The sequence below is a fragment of the Otolemur garnettii genome, unplaced genomic scaffold (genome assembly GCF_000181295.1).
Source record: "Otolemur garnettii isolate 467f Iridium unplaced genomic scaffold, OtoGar3 scaffold00028, whole genome shotgun sequence".
In the NCBI taxonomy this organism is placed as follows: domain Eukaryota; kingdom Metazoa; phylum Chordata; class Mammalia; order Primates; family Galagidae; genus Otolemur; species Otolemur garnettii.
The window spans coordinates 12,896,370-12,914,055 of NW_003852423.1; the positions used below are offsets into that span (position 1 = coordinate 12,896,370).

At 51.3% G+C, this 17,686-nt stretch overlaps 1 protein-coding gene across 1 annotated transcript; it reads left to right on the top strand.

Moving 5' to 3' along the window:
- The first annotated feature begins 2,988 nt into the window (after positions 1-2,988).
- Positions 2,989-17,259, top strand: GHRHR (growth hormone releasing hormone receptor). Its single transcript, XM_003788555.1, has 13 exons — positions 2,989-3,045; positions 7,476-7,578; positions 7,678-7,785; positions 8,407-8,504; positions 9,649-9,746; positions 10,479-10,611; positions 12,425-12,578; positions 12,837-12,897; positions 13,340-13,409; positions 14,114-14,205; positions 14,740-14,869; positions 15,393-15,434; positions 17,134-17,259. The coding sequence occupies exons 1-13, from the start codon at positions 2,989-2,991 to the stop codon at positions 17,257-17,259; spliced, it is 1,272 nt and encodes a 423-aa protein (XP_003788603.1).
- The last annotated feature ends 427 nt before the right edge of the window (positions 17,260-17,686 follow it).

Sequence of the window (17,686 nt, forward strand, 5' to 3'; positions counted from 1 at the left end):
TGTGTTTTTTTGTTTTTTTAGGTAGAGTCTCACTACGTTGCCCTTGGTAGAGTGCTATGGCATCAGAGCTCACAGCAACCTCAAACTCTTGGGCTTAAGTGATTCTCTTGCCTCAGCCTTCCTAGTAGCTGGGACTACAGGCGCCTGCCACATGCCTAGCTATTTTTTTGTTGCAGTTGTCATTGTTGTTTAACTGTTTAACTGTTTGAAACCGTCAGCCTCGGAGCATGTAGTCGGCACCGTAAACACTGTACTACAGGCACGGAGCCAGTTTTGTATGTATTTTTTAAACTATATTTTTAATGTTATGTATTGTCGACATTGGTTGCAAATATTTCTTTTAGTTTTTAGCTTGATGTTAGATTTCATTTGCAGTGTCCTTTCTTGACCACACATTTTTTTAAAATGCTGATGCCAAACATTGATTTTTTTCCTTTCTATCTTTTTTTGTTAATAAGAAAATCTTTATTCTAAGGTCATAAGACAAATTTGTATTTTTTTGAAAGAATCTTATTATCTTATTGTTTTATAGCTAAAATCTAGGATTGATATTTTGTAAATGTGAGCTAGAAATTCAATGTCATTATTTCTGTACAAAGAATCAGTTGTTCTAAACTTACTTGCCGATAGCTGATCCTTGTTACATGCTGCCATTAATGATGGTCCTCTGTGAGCTAGGCTCTGCATAAGGTTCTGTAGACTACATGCCTTTTCTTGTTTGCCCATCTCCCCCCAACTCCGTAGGAAGAAACTAGCATTATCCCCATTTTTTAGATAGGAAAACTAAGGCTCAGAAAAGTTAAATGACTTGCCCAATTGATGATAGTTATCAAGTGGTGGAGGCAGGATTTGAATTCTGGTTGCCTTTTGTATTTGGCATCATAAGTGACAAGTCTGCTTGGCAACAAGGCTGGGACCCCAGACCCTCGGGGTGTAGGAGGGTCTGGAAAAACCCTGATTCAGGGTTCATGGGAATGTTGCCATGAGACTGTTGATCCTCAGAGCTGGCCAGCCTGGGGGAAATTACAGGGGTTGGACAAAGGCACAACCTCTGCTTGGGCTCCTCTTTTGCCCCCTCCCTGCCTGGGCCATCCCCCAGGGTGGACCTGATGTGGGTGTGAGTGTCTGCCCTGGAACATGGAGTGACCAGACATCTGGAAATGGGAGAAATTATTAGAGAAAGGAAAGAACAGGTCTGGGGAGACCCTCGGGGAACACTGACCATTAGAGTAGGGTTTCTCCACCTTGGCCACTGGCCTTTGGGACAGGATTCTTCACATGGCTGTGGAGGGCCATGTGTGTGTCGTGGGACATTACAGTGCAGCCCTGGCTCCTTCCCACTAGACGTCAGTAACAACTCCCACCCCATTTCCTCACTCCCAAGTTCTGGTTGTGATAATAAAAAAATGTCTCCAGACATTGACATATGTCTCCTAGGGGGACAGAATCACTCCATGTTAAGAACCACTAATTTAGATAATAACTGTTTGTTAATTATCTCTATCAGCATCAATTATTAACCATTATTAATGGTAATGGCCTTGATGCTAACTATCAATGGGGATTAATTATAATAATTTTTCCTGGTGCTATTGTTGTCTCCATGTAGCTGAGAGACAGAAGTTATACCTTTCCAGCCAAGTGAGGAGCTGGGCTTCATCCTGAAAAATGTGCCCAGCTCAGCGTGACATGAGCTGGCTGCACTGATTTCACTGTTCAACTCATGAAAACACTTGTACCAGGGGAGAGAGGTTTGGAGCTTGGCATGGCTCAGGTTTTCTTTTCAAAATGTTTTTCCTCAATATCCTGTTGACAATGAATAAAAATGGAAAAAATAAAGCCCTGCTGATGTCAAATGATTTCTCAATCCAGATGTGGCAGGGGCAAGGAGCCTTCAACATTCATGATGGGAGGTTGTAAACATGTCTGGTGTCCCGGTGTCCAGCCCAGCAGCCTCTGTGAGTGGGAATCTGCACATGGATGTCAGGACACATCAGCTGCTGGGACATCCAGGGCTTTCAAAACTGAAATCTGCTTTCAAAGTCAAAAATGCTGTGCAAGGTGCCGGGGAATCTAGAATGCTGTCTTTAGCCTGGCCAAGTGTGATTCTGCATTTTAAAGTCTAAAACTATAACAAAAATGCCAGACAATGAATGTTCAAGGAATTTGAGTGGCTGTGTAAATCCTCTTATTGCTGTAACTGACAATTGTCTTCCCCCTGTCTGAGATGGCGTGGCTCCATGAATCCCTTTATGAGGTTTCAAATCAGCCTCATTTTCCCCTCTTGTCCTGAGGACTTCTGGGGACACTTTGACAAGCTCCCAGAGCCTTGATGTCTGCAGACTTCAACATCCAGGCTAGTGTCTTTGCCAGGCAAAGAAACCAGGTCTTGCTGATAGGACACATTCTGGGACAGCCCATGCTGGTGCTTGGTGGCCATGCTTCCTTTTTTAAGCTCATGTCAACTCTCTGGCCTTACACCCTACCTTCCTTGCTGGGCAGTGAGGCTGGGAGCACCTGGGGGAGGGGGTCCCTAAGGGCAGGCCCAGGTTCCCTTCCTGTTCTCTATAATCCCTGCATTTGAGAGGTCACTTCAGTGTCAGAGAACTGGGCTCAGAGAAAAAAATGGCAAAGCATCTTGACCAACTAGGGCAAGCAGTGTCTGGCGGCTGTCCCCTGTCTGGGCCCTTTTATCAGTTTACAAGCAGACTTGTAGACAGAGTGGAAGCGAGTGGGGTAGGGACTCAGCCTCTCCCCGCTGGAGACACGACGTCACCCCCAGGCCCAGGGCTGAGTTGGGCACAGTGTCCTTCAGTCCTGGTGAATATTCAGCTGGTTGTGTCCCCTTGCTGCCTCCTGCCTATGTAAACAGCCACCTACAAAGGGGAGGTGGAGGGTGCGGTGGCAGCGACAGTGTTGAGGGACAGTGGGGAGGTAGAGCCAAGGTGCACTAACGCCGTCTGAGGGAGCCGCTGCTGAGCCCCCAGCATGGACCACTGCACATGGGGCACCTGCGTCCTCTGCCTGCTGGGCCCAGTACCGATGGTGAGTAGCCAGCATGGACCCTCCTGCCTCTCCCACCAGGCTCCAGATTTGGGGGATCCAAAGCCCATGGGAGCCTGGTGGAGACCCCACTGCCCTTCCAGAGCACAGGCAGCTCAGAGAAGGGATCCTGGGGCTCCCTCCTTCTTTCCTCTTCCCTAAGCAATCTGCTCTGACTCAAGGTAGCACCCACGATTCCTTCCCAGGGCTGAGCCGAGCTGACTGCCTCTTGCTTGCTTCAGGGCTTAGCAATGCCCTCTGGGGGGCCCACAGAGACTATGTTTGCCCTGTGACAGTGTCTGAGAGCTGTGGAGGCAAAGCCAAAGCCACCTCTTCACACCCCAAACCTGCGTTTTCTCTAAGCTGCATGTGCTGGTGCCTGCACACGGTCCCATGAGCAGCTCTCCTGACTCCTCCCCAGCCCTAGGCTTCCCCAAGCCACACTCCAATTTGGGGGTTCCCTTTGAAGCTGAGTGGGCACAGTCAGCTTGGGACTTGGTGCTTGTAGCTCCCCCTGCTCCTGCATTTAGGGGCTCCTCCTCTCATGGTATCTGGGGGGAGCTTTTGGAGCCAAATATTACTGTGCGGCCTAGAACGCTGAAGCGTGGGGCACCAGGACCGGTGTCCTCTCTGAATGTGCTGCAATTTCCCAGCATTATTTCCAGGAAGCTACTGCAGGTGACCACAGGGGCCTGGAGGGGAGTCTCAAGTATGAGTGGCTGGCAGGCTGCTGCTCCTCAGGGCCTAAGAGAACGGAAATCTCCTTCCTCTACGCCTCGCTGCAGCACTGTGAGACTTCCAGGCACCTCGTGGCCCCTGACCCTAAGCTTTGGGTTTGAATCTTGGAACCATTAAACCAGCTGCGTGACTGAGTGCAAGTTCCTCACCCTTCTTGAACCTCACTTATCTCTTGTAAAAAGAAAAAATATTGGTGCCTAGAGTTGTGCATTGAGGGGGGTCTGGGATTTGTCGGGGCTGGGCACAGAGGTGTACTACAGATGACTCCTACTGCCCTCCCCATCTGGAGAGGTGGTCCTTCCCTCTAAGCTCTGTGCCCCCTATAGTCAAAGCCTTATTGATTGATCGATTGATTGAGACAGAGTCTCATTCTGCTGCCAAGGCTGGAGAGCCTATTTCATAGCAACCTCAACTTTCTGGGCTCGCGATCCTTCTGCCTCAGCCTCCCAAGTAGCTGGGACTATAGGTGCCCACCAGAAGGGCTGGCTGATTTTCCTATTTTTTTTAGTGGAGGCAGGGCTCTCACTTTTGCTCATCTGGTCTTGAACTCCTGAGCTCAAGCAATCTTCCCTCCTTGGCCTCCCAGGGGGCTAGGATTATACCATCGCACCTGGCCGGCAAAAGCTTTACTTTTAGGAGGGTGTCATGAGAGCAGGTGGTGATCAATGAACAGATGGTGCTGGTGCCAGAACTAGAACTGAACTTTGTCTCCTGGCGTAGGCTCTGTCCTCATAGACGCTGGGATGAGCAGCCACCACAGGCAGCGAGGCCAGGGGTGCAGGGCCGTCGATTCTCCCCCCGACTCCCCCAGAGTCCGGTGTGTGTGTGTGTGTACATCTCTTCCATGAGCTCCCCCATGCCCCACTGTCCTCAGCCTGGGGGTCAGAGTCCCCGGTCCCAGCCTGTTACACGTCCATTGCGCTGCTGGCTGCACTTGCATTTCTATCAAATCACTGATGAAACATTTGCTGACACGGATCCTGCGGGACTCTGGAGGTATGTGGGGGGTGCACGTGTGTGCGGATGGCCCCGAGGAGACAAACATTAGACCTGTCCTCTCCTTGCCAGCTCAGATGCTCCCGACATACACTGTGTTTGTCCCCACGCCCTGTCTCTGCACAGGCTGTTCTCCCTGTTCTGAATGCTCTTCTCCCTGCTACGCGTGTCTCTCTGTGTGTGTGTGGTTTCAAAATGTTCTTTTGTCCCCAGGTCCAACTCAAATACCACCTCCCCAGTTCCCCTCAGTGCCTGTCTCGCCTTTGATCCCAGTTTGCATGGGATCCATTGGGACCAGGCCCTTCTCTCTCCCAGCCATTCCTCCTCTGCAAAAGCCTCGGGAATAGACGTCTTCACTGGTTGTGCACGTTATACAGAAATGTGTGTGCTATAGACCCAGTTCACAGTTCAGGAAGCGTGTCTTATAAAACTGGCCTCCCGCCGGCTTATTCATTTGGGCTCTGACTCTGGTTTTCCTCCAGTCTGGGGCAGAGGGAGCGACAGGTGTTAGGAATTCCTGCAGGTGACTCCTAGCTCCCTGGAGAACTTGTTGAAATGCAAAGTCCTGGATCTACGAAGATCTCTGCATATTCCTGGCCCTATCCCTGTCAATCTCCAGTTAGTTTTGAGGGGCACATTTTCAGCAATAGTGTTAGAGTATTTCCATAAAAACAACTCATTTTATAGCTTCCAGAGACTATTCTTTGTGGTCACTGGCAGCACCAGGTTTGGGAAGCTCCCCAAACTGTAGCCCTCATGATTGTGTGGCCACACATCTGGGCCATGCTCCTTCCATCTACCTCTCCATGGGCCCACCCATCTTTACACAGCACCCCACTCATGCAGCATGCCTGCACTGTGCACTCACCCATCTATTCCTCTGTCTGGCTGTGCATACTCAGCCAGCCAGGCAGTCTCATCATTCATTCATTCATTCATTCATCTTTGTATCCACATCCACTTGCTGCTTCTCCTCATCTGTGTATTCACCCCTGTACTTTCTTTTTTTTAATTTCAAATTAATATGAGGGAACAAATTTTTAGGTTACATTGTTCTCACTTCCAAGGTAAAATTCAAGTTGTAGGAGAGCCCCTTACCCCTGGGGGGGCACGCCGAACACCCCCACATCATACACATTAGGTGAGATCCCACCAAATGCCTTCTCTTCCCCTCCTCTCTCCCTCCTCACCTGTCCCCCCTTGCTAGACTATATTTGTGTTCTATCATTCGTGAGAGTGTATAAATGTTTACATATTGGTTTCATATTAGTACTGAATGCATTGGATACTTTTTTTCCATTCTTAAGATACTTTAGTAATGTCAAGTAAGAAGAGTGTGTTTACTAAGAAGAATGTGTTTCAACTCCAGCCAAGTAAACATAAAAGATACAAAATCTCCACCTTTATATGGCTGCATAGTATTTCATGGTATACATGCACCAAAATTTATTAATCCATTCATGGGTTGATGGGCATTTGGGCTGCTTCCATGACTTGCCAATTATGAATTGAGCTGCAGTAAACATTCTGAGGCAAATGTTTTTGTGGTACTGTGATTTTTGTTCTTCTGGGTAGATGCCCAGTAATGGGATTGTGAGATCGAACATTTCTATGTGGGTAAGAGACTTGAACAGAAACTTCTCTGAAGATGACAGACGATTGGCCAACACATGAAAAAATGCTCAGCATCTTTAATCATCAGAGAAATGCAAATTAAAACCACTCTGAGATGTCACCTAACTCCATTTAGGAGTTAGCTCACATCATAAAGTTCCAAATCTGCAGATGCTAGCATGGATGTGGAGAGAAGGGAACGCTTCTACACCGCTGGTGGGATTGCAAACTAATACAAGCTTTATGGAAAGAAGTATGGAGAATTCTCAAAGAATTACAAGTTCACCCCTGTACTGTCCCACTTACTAATCTACTCACTTGCCTGGGTACCCCTGAGTGCAGAACCTGAGACAAAGGTCAGAAGTCCAGCTTGACTTCCTGTGGCCTAAATTCAAGGCGTTGGCAGGGCTGCATTGCTTCCTGCATACCGTGAGGGGACGGTGGGGAGGGTCCATTTCCTTGGCTTGTGGCCCCAGCCTCCATCTCCACAGCCAGCAGTATATCTGTGTATCTTCGAATCTCAGGCTTTCTCTCCCCTTCGCATTATAAGGCTCATCTCCTCTTCTCAAAGCCCTCAGCTTAACCTCATCTGCAGAGTCCATTTGCCACGTAAGGGAATATATTTACAGATTCCAGGGACTAGAACATCTTTGGGGGCCATCATTCCACCTACCAAGATAGTTTATGCAGAATTGTTTCCAAGGAGCAGGAATGCAGAACAAAAAAAGTGACACAGGGAAGGAGGAATGGCCACTGCAAGGACTGAGATGGCCATATCTGTGTCTCTGTGAGAGTTTCTGAAGCATTTGGTCAATGTGTCTCAGAACTCACTGCCACGGGATGGAAAGCGGAAGCTTCCCTCCTTCCTCTCTTTTTCCATCCTCCCTCTGCCTTCCCCTTTCATTCTTCTCTCCCTCCCCTTCCTCCTTCCCTCCACTCCTACACCTGAACATTCAAACGTACCTGTAAGCACTGTGGGACAGGCCCGTGCTTAGGCTCAGTATGAACCAAGCTCTGTCTCTGTTCTCAGGCCACGCAGATCAGAGCACCTTGACTTGACTCACCCTGTTAACTCCTTCCTGCAGGCACTGGGCTATGTGCACCCAGAATGTGATGTCATCACCCAGTTGAGAGAGGACGAGATTTCCTGTCTGCAAGCAGCGGATGGGATGCCCAACACTACCATGGGTATGGGCTCCTCTGATTCCCTCACTGTCTGTGCCTTACCACTTAGAATGTCAGGGGCAACCTTACCCTGAGTCTGGCCTTCCCCATCTCTCTACCTAGGCTGCCCTAGGACCTGGGATGGACTGCTGTGCTGGCCAGTGGCAGGCTCTGGAGAGTGGGTCACCCTCCCCTGCCCGGATTTCTTTTCTCACTTCAGCTCAGAGCCAGGTGAGGGGTCTTGGGAGAGGCAGTGGGAAGGGAGGTAGTTTCATCTGGAAGTGGCAGAATTACCAGTGGCAGTAACACGTCATTGGCTTTTGGGCAGACAGACCTGGTTTGAATACTAACATCCTCTCTGCTGGTGTGATCCTGACCCTTGACTTGGGGAGATATGAGTATTAACCTGGAGCTCTGCATGAGCACATGCTCTCTGGATGTTAGCAGGAGGCAAGGAGGAGGGCAGGGGAGGGCAGGGCCTGTCTGAATGCCAGGGTCACCAGCTGCCCAGGATGGGGAGGGTAGAAGGCGCCTTGCCTCCTGCCCCGCCTCCCTGGCCTGAATGTCTTCCCCACTTCCTTAGGATGCTGGTAGCCCCGCTCACTCCTTTCTGCCCCTCAGGGGGATGACTTTCTCTGGTTATAAGCGATACCGTTAAGGGCAGGGGGGAAGGGCCCAGTGTGTGTTCTAGGCAGAGTGGACCTGGAGCCCAGGCTTCTAGAGGGAAGGTTGCCCTCTCTCTGCACCAACAAGGACTGCCTGTGCAAACCCTGCCAGGGTTACTCAGTGGTCCACAGTGCCTCCTGGGGCAAGGGAAGGAGTTGTGACCAGAGCCTCTCACTTGCCTCCTAGGGGCTGTGAAGCGGGATTGTACCATGACAGGGTGGTCTGAGCCTTTCCCACCTTACACTGTGGCCTGCCCTGTGCCCCTGGAGCTGCTGGCTGAGGAGGTAAGTTTTCCAGCATCTGGAGGCAGGATTGCCATGGACATTTGTATGAGAGGAGGACTGAGCAGCAATGGGGCCTGCCATTCCCTTTCTGGCGGGCAGGTTGGATGATTAATTGCAGTGGTTTTCCAGCAGAGGGCAGTAAAGTGTCCAGAGGTGAGGGAGTGGTTGCCTGATTCCTCAAGGGTGGCACATTGGCCAAGTTGCTTGGAGGAGAGGAACAGCAGAGAGCAGGTGTGACAGTGCTGGGCACTCTTTCCTTTCTGTGCTCAGGCCTCCAAGGCAGGAAGTTTTGAGTGGCTCCAGAGGAAACAAGGCTCCTGGTAACCCAGGGAAAGCTCTTCCTTCATTCTCCAGGCCCCAACCTGTGGAGCAGTGTGCATGGCTATGGTGTGGGCAGATGAGGGAAACTCAGGCCCAGACATGATCACAGAGATCCCCTACCTCCAGCCAGTGCACCCACACTTCTGCATGGAGCAGGGCTTTGCAAGGTGCTTCCACATCTATCATCTCATGTCTCTCTCCCATGGCCCTGAAAGGTAACACATGACCTCATCAGATAAAAAGACTGAGTCAGAGAGAGGTGCTGATTGCCCGAGTCCCACAGAAGAGCTGAAACTGGGGCCAGTGCCTGGGTCCCAGCTCGCTTCCCTTGCCTGCACCCTCCATTTCTGGGGGCCAGGATGGATTCTGATTGATTGGAACACCTGGATGGGAAGCTTTTGCCTGTGGCTGTTCCAAGCTGTCCCTGGCTGTTCCCAGCTGTCCCTGGCTGTCTCCTTATTTGGGGATGTTGTGTTCCCAAGCCAGCAAGCAAGCTGGATGTCAATAAACAAGCTGATTTCCTCTCAGGCTGTTGTCATTCCCCAGGGACATGCAGTTTCTGCTGCTGCCTCTCCCCACCCCAGAGCACAGTAAGTGTTAAGCATCTCTACTGCCACCACTGTCCCTCCCTCACCAGCAGGCTGGGGAAAGATGGGCTGTAAACAGAAGCTTCAGTGCACAGAGGGAGTTTTCCACGTTACCGCAGACACCTCTGCCCTGGATGGGAAGCTTTGGGTGGAACTGCAAAGGCTTCACCTGCTCGATTGCCAAGCCTCCCTTTCCCCCAAAGCCCTGCAAAGACCTTCTATCTTACTCTCCTCAGAAATCGTACTTCTCTGCAATGAAGATCATCTACACCATGGGCCATAGCATCTCGGTTGTAGCCCTCTTTATGGCCATCACCATCCTGCTCACTCTCAGGTTTGCCATCCTCATCCCCACCTCAAGCATCTTCATGGGCTTCCTATTGCCTGGAGGACCAAGTCTGACTCCTTGTCTCAGTAGCCAAGAGGTTCCCAGATGTAGACACTATATCCATTGTCCTTCCCTTTTCCCCAACTAGACCCATCTCTTTACACACCAGAGCTCACTGCTCCCTCCACACCTTAGTGATGTGGTGCTCATTCTGTTTGCTTGGATTGCCTCCTTTTGGTCAGTGTATTTACACCCATCAAAATCCAAAGCCCAGCTCCCACCTGCATCTAAGAATCCTTTTGCCTCCTTCACAGAGCTCTTCTTGACTGTTCCAACTATCTGACCATTGTCTCTTGTAAGGCCTCCTGGACTTCAAAGTCTGAGTCCCACCTCTGGCCTGTGCCGTTCTTTGTCTCTTGGGGATGAGTCTTCTCTCTGATAACCCAGGGGGCTTCCACTGGCAGTGCCCACCGTTTTTGCCGCTGTGCCCCTATACCATGAATGCCTTTGAGGCAGGGACTAGTACTTTTCTCTGTTCCTGCACCTGTACTGAGTCTAAGGCAGTGGCTGGTCAGTTGTCTTAAAACTGAAGCCTCAAGTTCAGCTCAATTTAATTCAACTCAATTCGATTCACCTCCTGCACTGGTCAGCCCAGCCTTGCCAGGCCCCTGTTGTGGCACAGTGGAAGCCCTCCAACTTGGCCTCCTGCCCCTCATCCATCTCTCCCATCCCCCCCAGGCGGCTCCACTGCCCCCGGAACTACATCCATACCCAGCTGTTCACCACCTTCATCCTCAAGGCAGGGGCTGTGTTCCTGAAGGACGCCGCCCTCTTCCACGGGGATGACACTGACCACTGCAGCTTCTCCACTGTAATGCCCATGGGTGGAGGGTTGGGGTGGGTGGGCATAGGAGGTGGGATTAGGGACCTCAATGTGCCTGACTTATCCTAGGGCCTGGGCTTGGGGCTCCTACCTGGACAGTTATGGAAAGGGAAATCACCCCTCCCCGTGACGGGCCCTAAATCCTCATACCCTTCCTGAGCTGTAGTGCCAGTCCCTGCCTTTCCCCCCACGCTGCACCTCCACATTCCATATTCCACCCGAGAGCACATTTCACTCTGCCCCACCCTTGCCTTTCCTATCTCCCTGAGCACTTGTCCACCTGTGGCTGGGCAGAGCTGGGTGCCTCCTTCATGAAGCGCCCAGGGGACAGAATGCAATGCAGATTATGGGACTCCTAGGTGGAGGGAGCTAAGAGCTGAGAGAGAATGAGAGAGGGCTTCAGGGAGGAGGTGGCTTTGAAGCTGGGTAAGAGTCACTATGGGGAGATGAGGTGGGAGGGAGGACACACCAAGTGGAGGGGCACACACTCTTCAAGACAGGAGGACCTGGGGCGTGAGTGAGGAACTGGAGTGGGTGGAGGAATAGGAGGAGACTGAGATTTAAAGGAAGTTGGGCAAAGTATTCAGGCCCAGCACCTAGTAGATCCTCTAAAACTGTGCTGGAAATGAATGGGTAACTGAGTAAACAAACTAACAAATGACCTCAGTTAATTAATGAAAGAATTAGTAATAGTATGTGATGAGGTTTATTATGGGCCAGGCATTGCAGTAAGTGCTTTACATCATACAGGGGCCTTTAAAGAACACAGGTTAGGGGGTCAACTCCCACACAGCTGAAAGTCTACATATAACGTTTGACTCCGCCAAACTTAACCATTGATAGCCTACGATTGACTGGAAGCCTCACTGGTAACACAGACAGTCAATTAATACATATTTTGTACGTTATATGTATTATTAATATAAACCATATTCTTACAATAAAGTAAACTAGAGAAAATAAGCTGTTATTAAGAAAACCATACAGAAGAGAAAATATGTCGACTATTAAGTGGAAGCAGAGCATCATAAAGGTTTTCATCCTGTCATTTTCCCACTGAGTAGGGTGAGGAGGAGGGGAAAAAAGTGGGGTTGATCTTCCTGTCTCAGGGTGGCAAAGGCGGAGGAATATCTGGGTCCAACTGAACCCAGGCAGTTCAAACCTGTGTCCTTCAGGGGTCAACTGTATTATCTCCTTTGATCTTCAGAACAACTTAAAGAAGAAAGTTATCGTTTTAATCCCATTTTGTAGATGAGGGGCAATTGGCAAGGTCACCCAACTGCACAGTGGTGGGGTTGGGCCCAAACCTGGACTCCCTGAGCTCAGAGATGGTCCTGCTGGCTCTGACACATGAGTGAGTCGTGCAGTGAATGGATGCACGCACAGGTGTGTGTGTGTGTGTGTAAGACACAGGTGTACATGAATAAATACTCTAGTCACAGCTCTAGGGATTGACCTGAGCTCAAGGAAGGGTGGAAGGGCAGTGAAAGCAGAAGCAATTCTTAGGCAGTTTAATCCTTATGACAAGGACCTAAACTAGGTATTGATGAAAGGCCAAGGCGTGAGGAGGTTTGCACAGCTAATAGATGGTAAACTCGAGTTCAGGCTGTCTGGATCCCAACTCTGTGCCCGTAACCATCACATTACGCTGCCACGTCCCCTCTAGGGGAGCTCAAGGAGTCGGATAATCCAGCCTAAGGTGGAGCGGGGCTGGACGTTCCAGGTCTAAGTGCGGTGGGGTAGACAGGTAGGCCCTCCAGTGGGCAGCACGGCTCTGAAGCACCCAGGTCCCGGCCCCTAGGTTCTGTGCAAGGTCTCTGTGGCAACCTCCCATTTTGCCACCATGACCAACTTCAGCTGGCTGTTGGCAGAAGCCGTCTACCTGACCTGCCTCCTGGCCTCTACCTCCCCCGGCTCCAGGAGCGCCTTCTGGTGGCTGGTTCTTGCTGGCTGGGGTGAGCACCGAGGGCTGGCTGGACTCCGCAGGGAGGAGAAGGGCTGTGGGCAGGGGGCCCCGGGAGCTCACACACCCTGAGCCTCAGAGAGGGGAAGGGGGCCCAAGACCTACAGAAAGTGCGAGAGAGTGCTCGCTTCGAAGTGCCCCTGTGGTTGGCAGTGGCAGTGGCGATGGTGACCAGTGGGGTGGGAGGTGAGGCCGGATCTCAGAGCCAGGATGCAGCCGGCTCCCTCCTGTCTCCTCTGCGCCCCTACAGGGCTGCCCATGATCCTCACCGGCACGTGGGTGGGCTGCAAGCTGGCTTTCGAGGACATCGCGTGAGTCTGAACTCACCCGCCCTGGGTCAGCGGGGGCCTGGAATGGGACGCTGTCCAGGCTGGAAGGAGGAGGGGGACAGTCTGGGCGGGGTACCGGGGAGGAGGCACTCTGGAGAGCTCAGAAGGGGCATGAGCCGGGCAGAGAGCGGGCGCTGTGAGCGAGGCCTCAAGAGAAGTGTCGGGGCCAGTAAGGGGGCATCGAGCAGACAGACTGATTTTGGAGAAGTTTATTCATTTAGGTGAAGGGAAAGGGTGAACCTAGCTTGGATTGGGGCGCCCCTTTCAGAGGGGGACCTAACTGGCTGAGCCGGGAAAGGCTGGAAGCGGGGAAGAGAGATGGGATGAGAACCGAAGACGTGAATGCCCGAGAGAGGAGAGAGGGGCCTGGGCTACTACAGAAGAGGGGTCTTTCCAGCCTTTGCGTTCTCGGCGTCCTCTCTAGGTGCTGGGACCTGGACGACAGCTCCCCCTACTGGTGGATCATCAAAGGGCCCATCGTGCTCTCCGTTGCGGTCAGTTCCTGGGCGAGCAACTTTTGCTTTATTCAACCAACCTCTCTGGACCCACCGAGGGGCCTTGCCCAACAGGAAACTCAAATCCAGGCTGGGAGTCGGGAAACCTGGGTTCCGGCCTTGCTCTGTCTCTGATTCTCTGGGAGGCCCTCTCTGGGTTACAATGTCCCGTTGGTAAATCTGAGGGGCGGGGTTTCAACCAGCATGCAGGCCCCTCTAGCTCAGGTTTTGGTAGACCCTGGGGTGCTGGTTGCAGAGCATCTCCCGTTGCCGGGTGAGGCTCGGGTGGGAGGAAGCCCACCGAGCCTGCGCTGAGCGTTCATGCCCCTGCTCCCACCTGTAACACAGAGCCAGGGAGGGTGGCTTCACACCACTTTGGTAAGTGTGCAGATTTGTCTCAATTTAGCAACTGGTCAAAGTGAGAGAAAAGAGCCTGGAAGTGGCTGGAGGCAGATGACAAGACCTGACCCTCCCAACCTGTTCCTGGGATTGGAGAGGAGGAGGACCCTGAGGCCTCCTCTGCCCTCCAAGGCTTGCCTGTGGGCATGTGGGACCTCCCCACCTCTAGGTTCCCACATGATCTGTTTGTCCATCTGCCTGCACACCCCAGTGTCTCAAGGATTTGGGGTTTTCAGACTCAAAGGTGCTGGGGCTCCGGGCTACGCTAATACTTGCCCTCCATCTTCCTGCACTTCTACTTTCAGGTGAACTTTGGGCTTTTTCTTAATATTATTCGCATCCTGCTGAGGAAATTGGAACCAGCTCAGGGCAGCCTCCACACCCAGTCTCAGTATTGGTACTGTGTGTGTGTGTGTGTGTGTGTGGGTGGGTGTTTGTAGGGCACACTGGAGAGGGAGTCAATGTGGTTTTCTCTCATCCAGCAGGCATTCATGATCTTCCCAGTATTCCCAGAGAGAGTATAGACCTTGTCCCTTCCTGCTAGGAAACCACCACATGGGAAAGTGGGGACTCTATGCTAAATAGGCTGAGTGCTGGGATCAATTCTATGGGAACCTGGGAGGGAGAACCTCTCCAAAGAGGGTTGAAGGGAAGGTCAGGGAAGACTCCTTGGAGGAAGCCGTCTTTGAATTAGACTTTGAACAAGACTCATAGACTTTGGAATATACTGTGACAAGAGCACTTGGCAGAGGAAACAGCAGGATGCAGGTCCCCAAAGTAAGGAAGCCCAGGCTGAGTGTGGGGAGGTGGAGTTTCCTGGGGTGGCTGACGCACAGGATGGACATGGGAGGTGCTGGAGTGAGAGCAGACAGGGTACACATAGGTATCTATAATCTCAGCCTTGGGAGCCTCGGTTTTGTCTTTCTTACAGGCGTCTCTCCAAGTCGACGCTTCTTCTTATCCCACTGTTTGGAATTCACTATATCATCTTTAACTTCCTGCCTGACAATGCTGGCCTGGGCATCCGCCTCCCATTGGAGCTGGGACTGGGCTCCTTCCAGGTGAGGGCCCCATAGGTGGTCTTTCCCTTTAAGTCCTTGGGCAGGAGGGAGGTGCTGTTGCCCTCAGGTCTTTTCTGACTTCATGATAGGGCAAAGGCTATTCTTATTCATATATCTATTCATCTATCAGTCTGCCTATCTTCTATCCATCCCTCCATCACTCTATTCATTCCACTACACATGCACCCATTTACCTATCCATCCAATCATCTATCCATCCTACCTATGCAACTTTTACTGAGCCCTTTTATGTGCCAAGTGATATGCTCATTATGGGGGATACAGAAATAAAGAAAGCCAGAGAAATGGGGTGAACAATACAGCCCTGGGCAGGCTTGTTTTGGAAATTATATGAGACCATATGCCTGGTTCATAGTAAGTGAATGGATCTAAATTTCCTTTGGGCACAGACCTGGCTCAAGCCACAGCCTGGGGCCGGGTAGGTAAAAGGTGGTAGAAAGACTATTGGAACTGAGGCCAGGCCAAAGTGTTCTGATGGGGTTCTTTCTCTTTGGGCTTACAGGGCTTCATTGTTGCTGTCCTCTACTGCTTCCTCAACCAAGAGGTGTGTGATTCTCAGGGCTATCCTCTACTTATTGAGCCCCACTTTCCACCTGCCAAGCCTCTGTAAATTCCAGTTCGGGCTACACCTTGACTCCTATTATTGTTTGTGGTGGTCTGTCCTGAGCTCCTGGATCAAGCTGAACCTGAATGTTTTCTGTAAACATCCTTTATCTGTCGTTCATCTGAGCTGGGCCAAGTTCTACCATCTACTCACTAGGAGGGAGGAAGGCCTTTCAAGGATCAGGAGAGGAATCAAAGCAGGGAGTCTAAAGTGATCGCTCAACTCTGTGTCCCCAAAATTGAACATAAGGAACAGTGGGAGAAGGAGTATGTCAGTTGGGAGAGAGATGGTCAGAGAGAGCAGAGACAGAAGAACCGAGAAAGTAATAGACATGCAGGGAACTAGGAAAATAGAGTCAGATGTAGAGACCAGGAGGAAGGGCCAGAGCAGAGCTGGGGAAGCAGAAAGCACTTAGAAGAAAGACACATGAAGAGAATAGACATGAGTAGACAGAATAGATGGCACTGCCACACCTGCAGAAACACGGTAAGATGGCAGAGACAGGAAAAGTGAATTCCACCCAGAAGACACTGATTTTCCCTTTAGGTCAGTCTTTCTCCTGGGAGAGAGATGGGAGAATTTATCTCAGTGTCCAGATTCCTAGGCCTCTGTGCTGTGGGCGTGAGCAGGGGGATGGGCTCCTTCTGGTGCCCATTGTTTGCCATGGGCTCTGCATGGTGCTAAAGAACTGACTGCATGTGCCCTATCCCCTAGCTGTAGAGTATTGCACCCCACCCCACCTCCCACCTCTGTCTGTAAGTGCTCATTCCTTCAGGGTCTCTTCACCCCTAACGCAGCCTCTCTGAGTCTTCTACATCCTTATCTGATGTCTGAGCTGCAGACACAGAACTGTGGTGTCATGGGCCCTGGGAGGGACAAGGAGCAGCCCTAGCCTAGACCAGTGGGATCTGGGAAGGGAGTTCCCATGAAGACTTGTGAGAGGATTGTCTCAAGAAGCAGTGTTGGATACCATACGGTTACATACCTCTGCTGACAGGGAGCTTACTACCTACCAACAGCTCTTTCTGTTGTCAGACAGCTGTAGGGAAGACCGTCTTTATGCTGAACAAAAGTCGTTCTCCTTTTTCTCTATTGCTGCAGCTCTAGTGGTTGGTCAGCGTTGTCAAGTGGGTCATCACCTTTTGGCTCCCTCTTTTCCCTGACAGCCACTTGAATTTGTAAAGATACAGATGACCCCCACCCCATCCACCCGAGGCCACTTCTCATTCATTTACCTTCAGTTCCCTCACCTCCCTCAGACAGGTTCTGGGTCCTCTCTCCCTTTGGACCTTGTCCTATGGACAGATTCACAGTGGCCAGAGTTGAACTCACAAAACTGAACCCCAGAGCAGGGGCTGGTCTAAGTTGTACAGGGAGAACAGAGTAGTTATTTGGCCAGGAACTTAAGAAAGCACCTGTAAATGCCTTAAGTGGGCTCAGAGAAAGGCAGTGCAAAAAGGTAGAGAAAGGAGTGAAGAGAACGGCCAGAAATGCAGCAAGGAGGCAGTGTAATGCTGTCCCGGCCCCACGTCTCTCTCTGTCTCTCCCACGGGGCCCCTCCTGCACCCTCAGTCTCACTGGGGTTGAGTAACAAAGCTGCAGTGATACCTTCCTAACATCTTCTCCCTTGTCCCTGGAGGTGAGGACTGAGATCTCACGCAAGTGGCATGGCCATGACCCTGAGCTTCTGCCAGCCCGGAGGACCCAAGCTAAGTGGACCAGGCCTTCCTGCTCTGGGGTGCAGGGGCTGACATCTGTGTGCTAGGCTGGCCCCATCATGCGGCTGGAGTCCACACCTGAGCTGAGGCAGCTGCAGTGGGTCTGCCACCCTCTGGAGGAACAATAAGAGTGCCCCGAGAGCCTTTACAACTCCCCATCCCACAAGCTGCTGCCCAGCCCTGTCTTGGACTCTTTCCCTAGATCCCTGCACGCCCACCTCTGACTTCCTTGGTTCTTCTGTGTCTGTTCTTACTGGTTCCTCTCGCCAGGGTGTTGGGGGTGTATATAACCCAAGGCCCAGCCAAACCAATAAACTTGGACATGAATAGTCTATGTTTGAGTGAATACGTGAACCTCTAAAGGCGAGTGGGTCCACCTCCTGTAGTTGCACCTCCAGTGCACAGTTGCATTTATCATTCTTCAGCTCATGCCACTTTCTACTCATTTGTCTGTTTTATTTATTTTCAAAAGGT

Coding starts and splice junctions, on each gene's coding strand:
- GHRHR (XM_003788555.1), top strand. CDS start 2,989: ATGGACCACTGCACATGGGGCACCTGCGTCCTCTGCCTGCTGGGCCCA. Junction 3,046..7,475: donor TGCTGGGCCCAGTACCGATG/GTGAGTAGCCAG, acceptor TCCTTCCTGCAG/GCACTGGGCTATGTGCACCC. Junction 8,505..9,648: donor TGGAGCTGCTGGCTGAGGAG/GTAAGTTTTCCA, acceptor TACTCTCCTCAG/AAATCGTACTTCTCTGCAAT.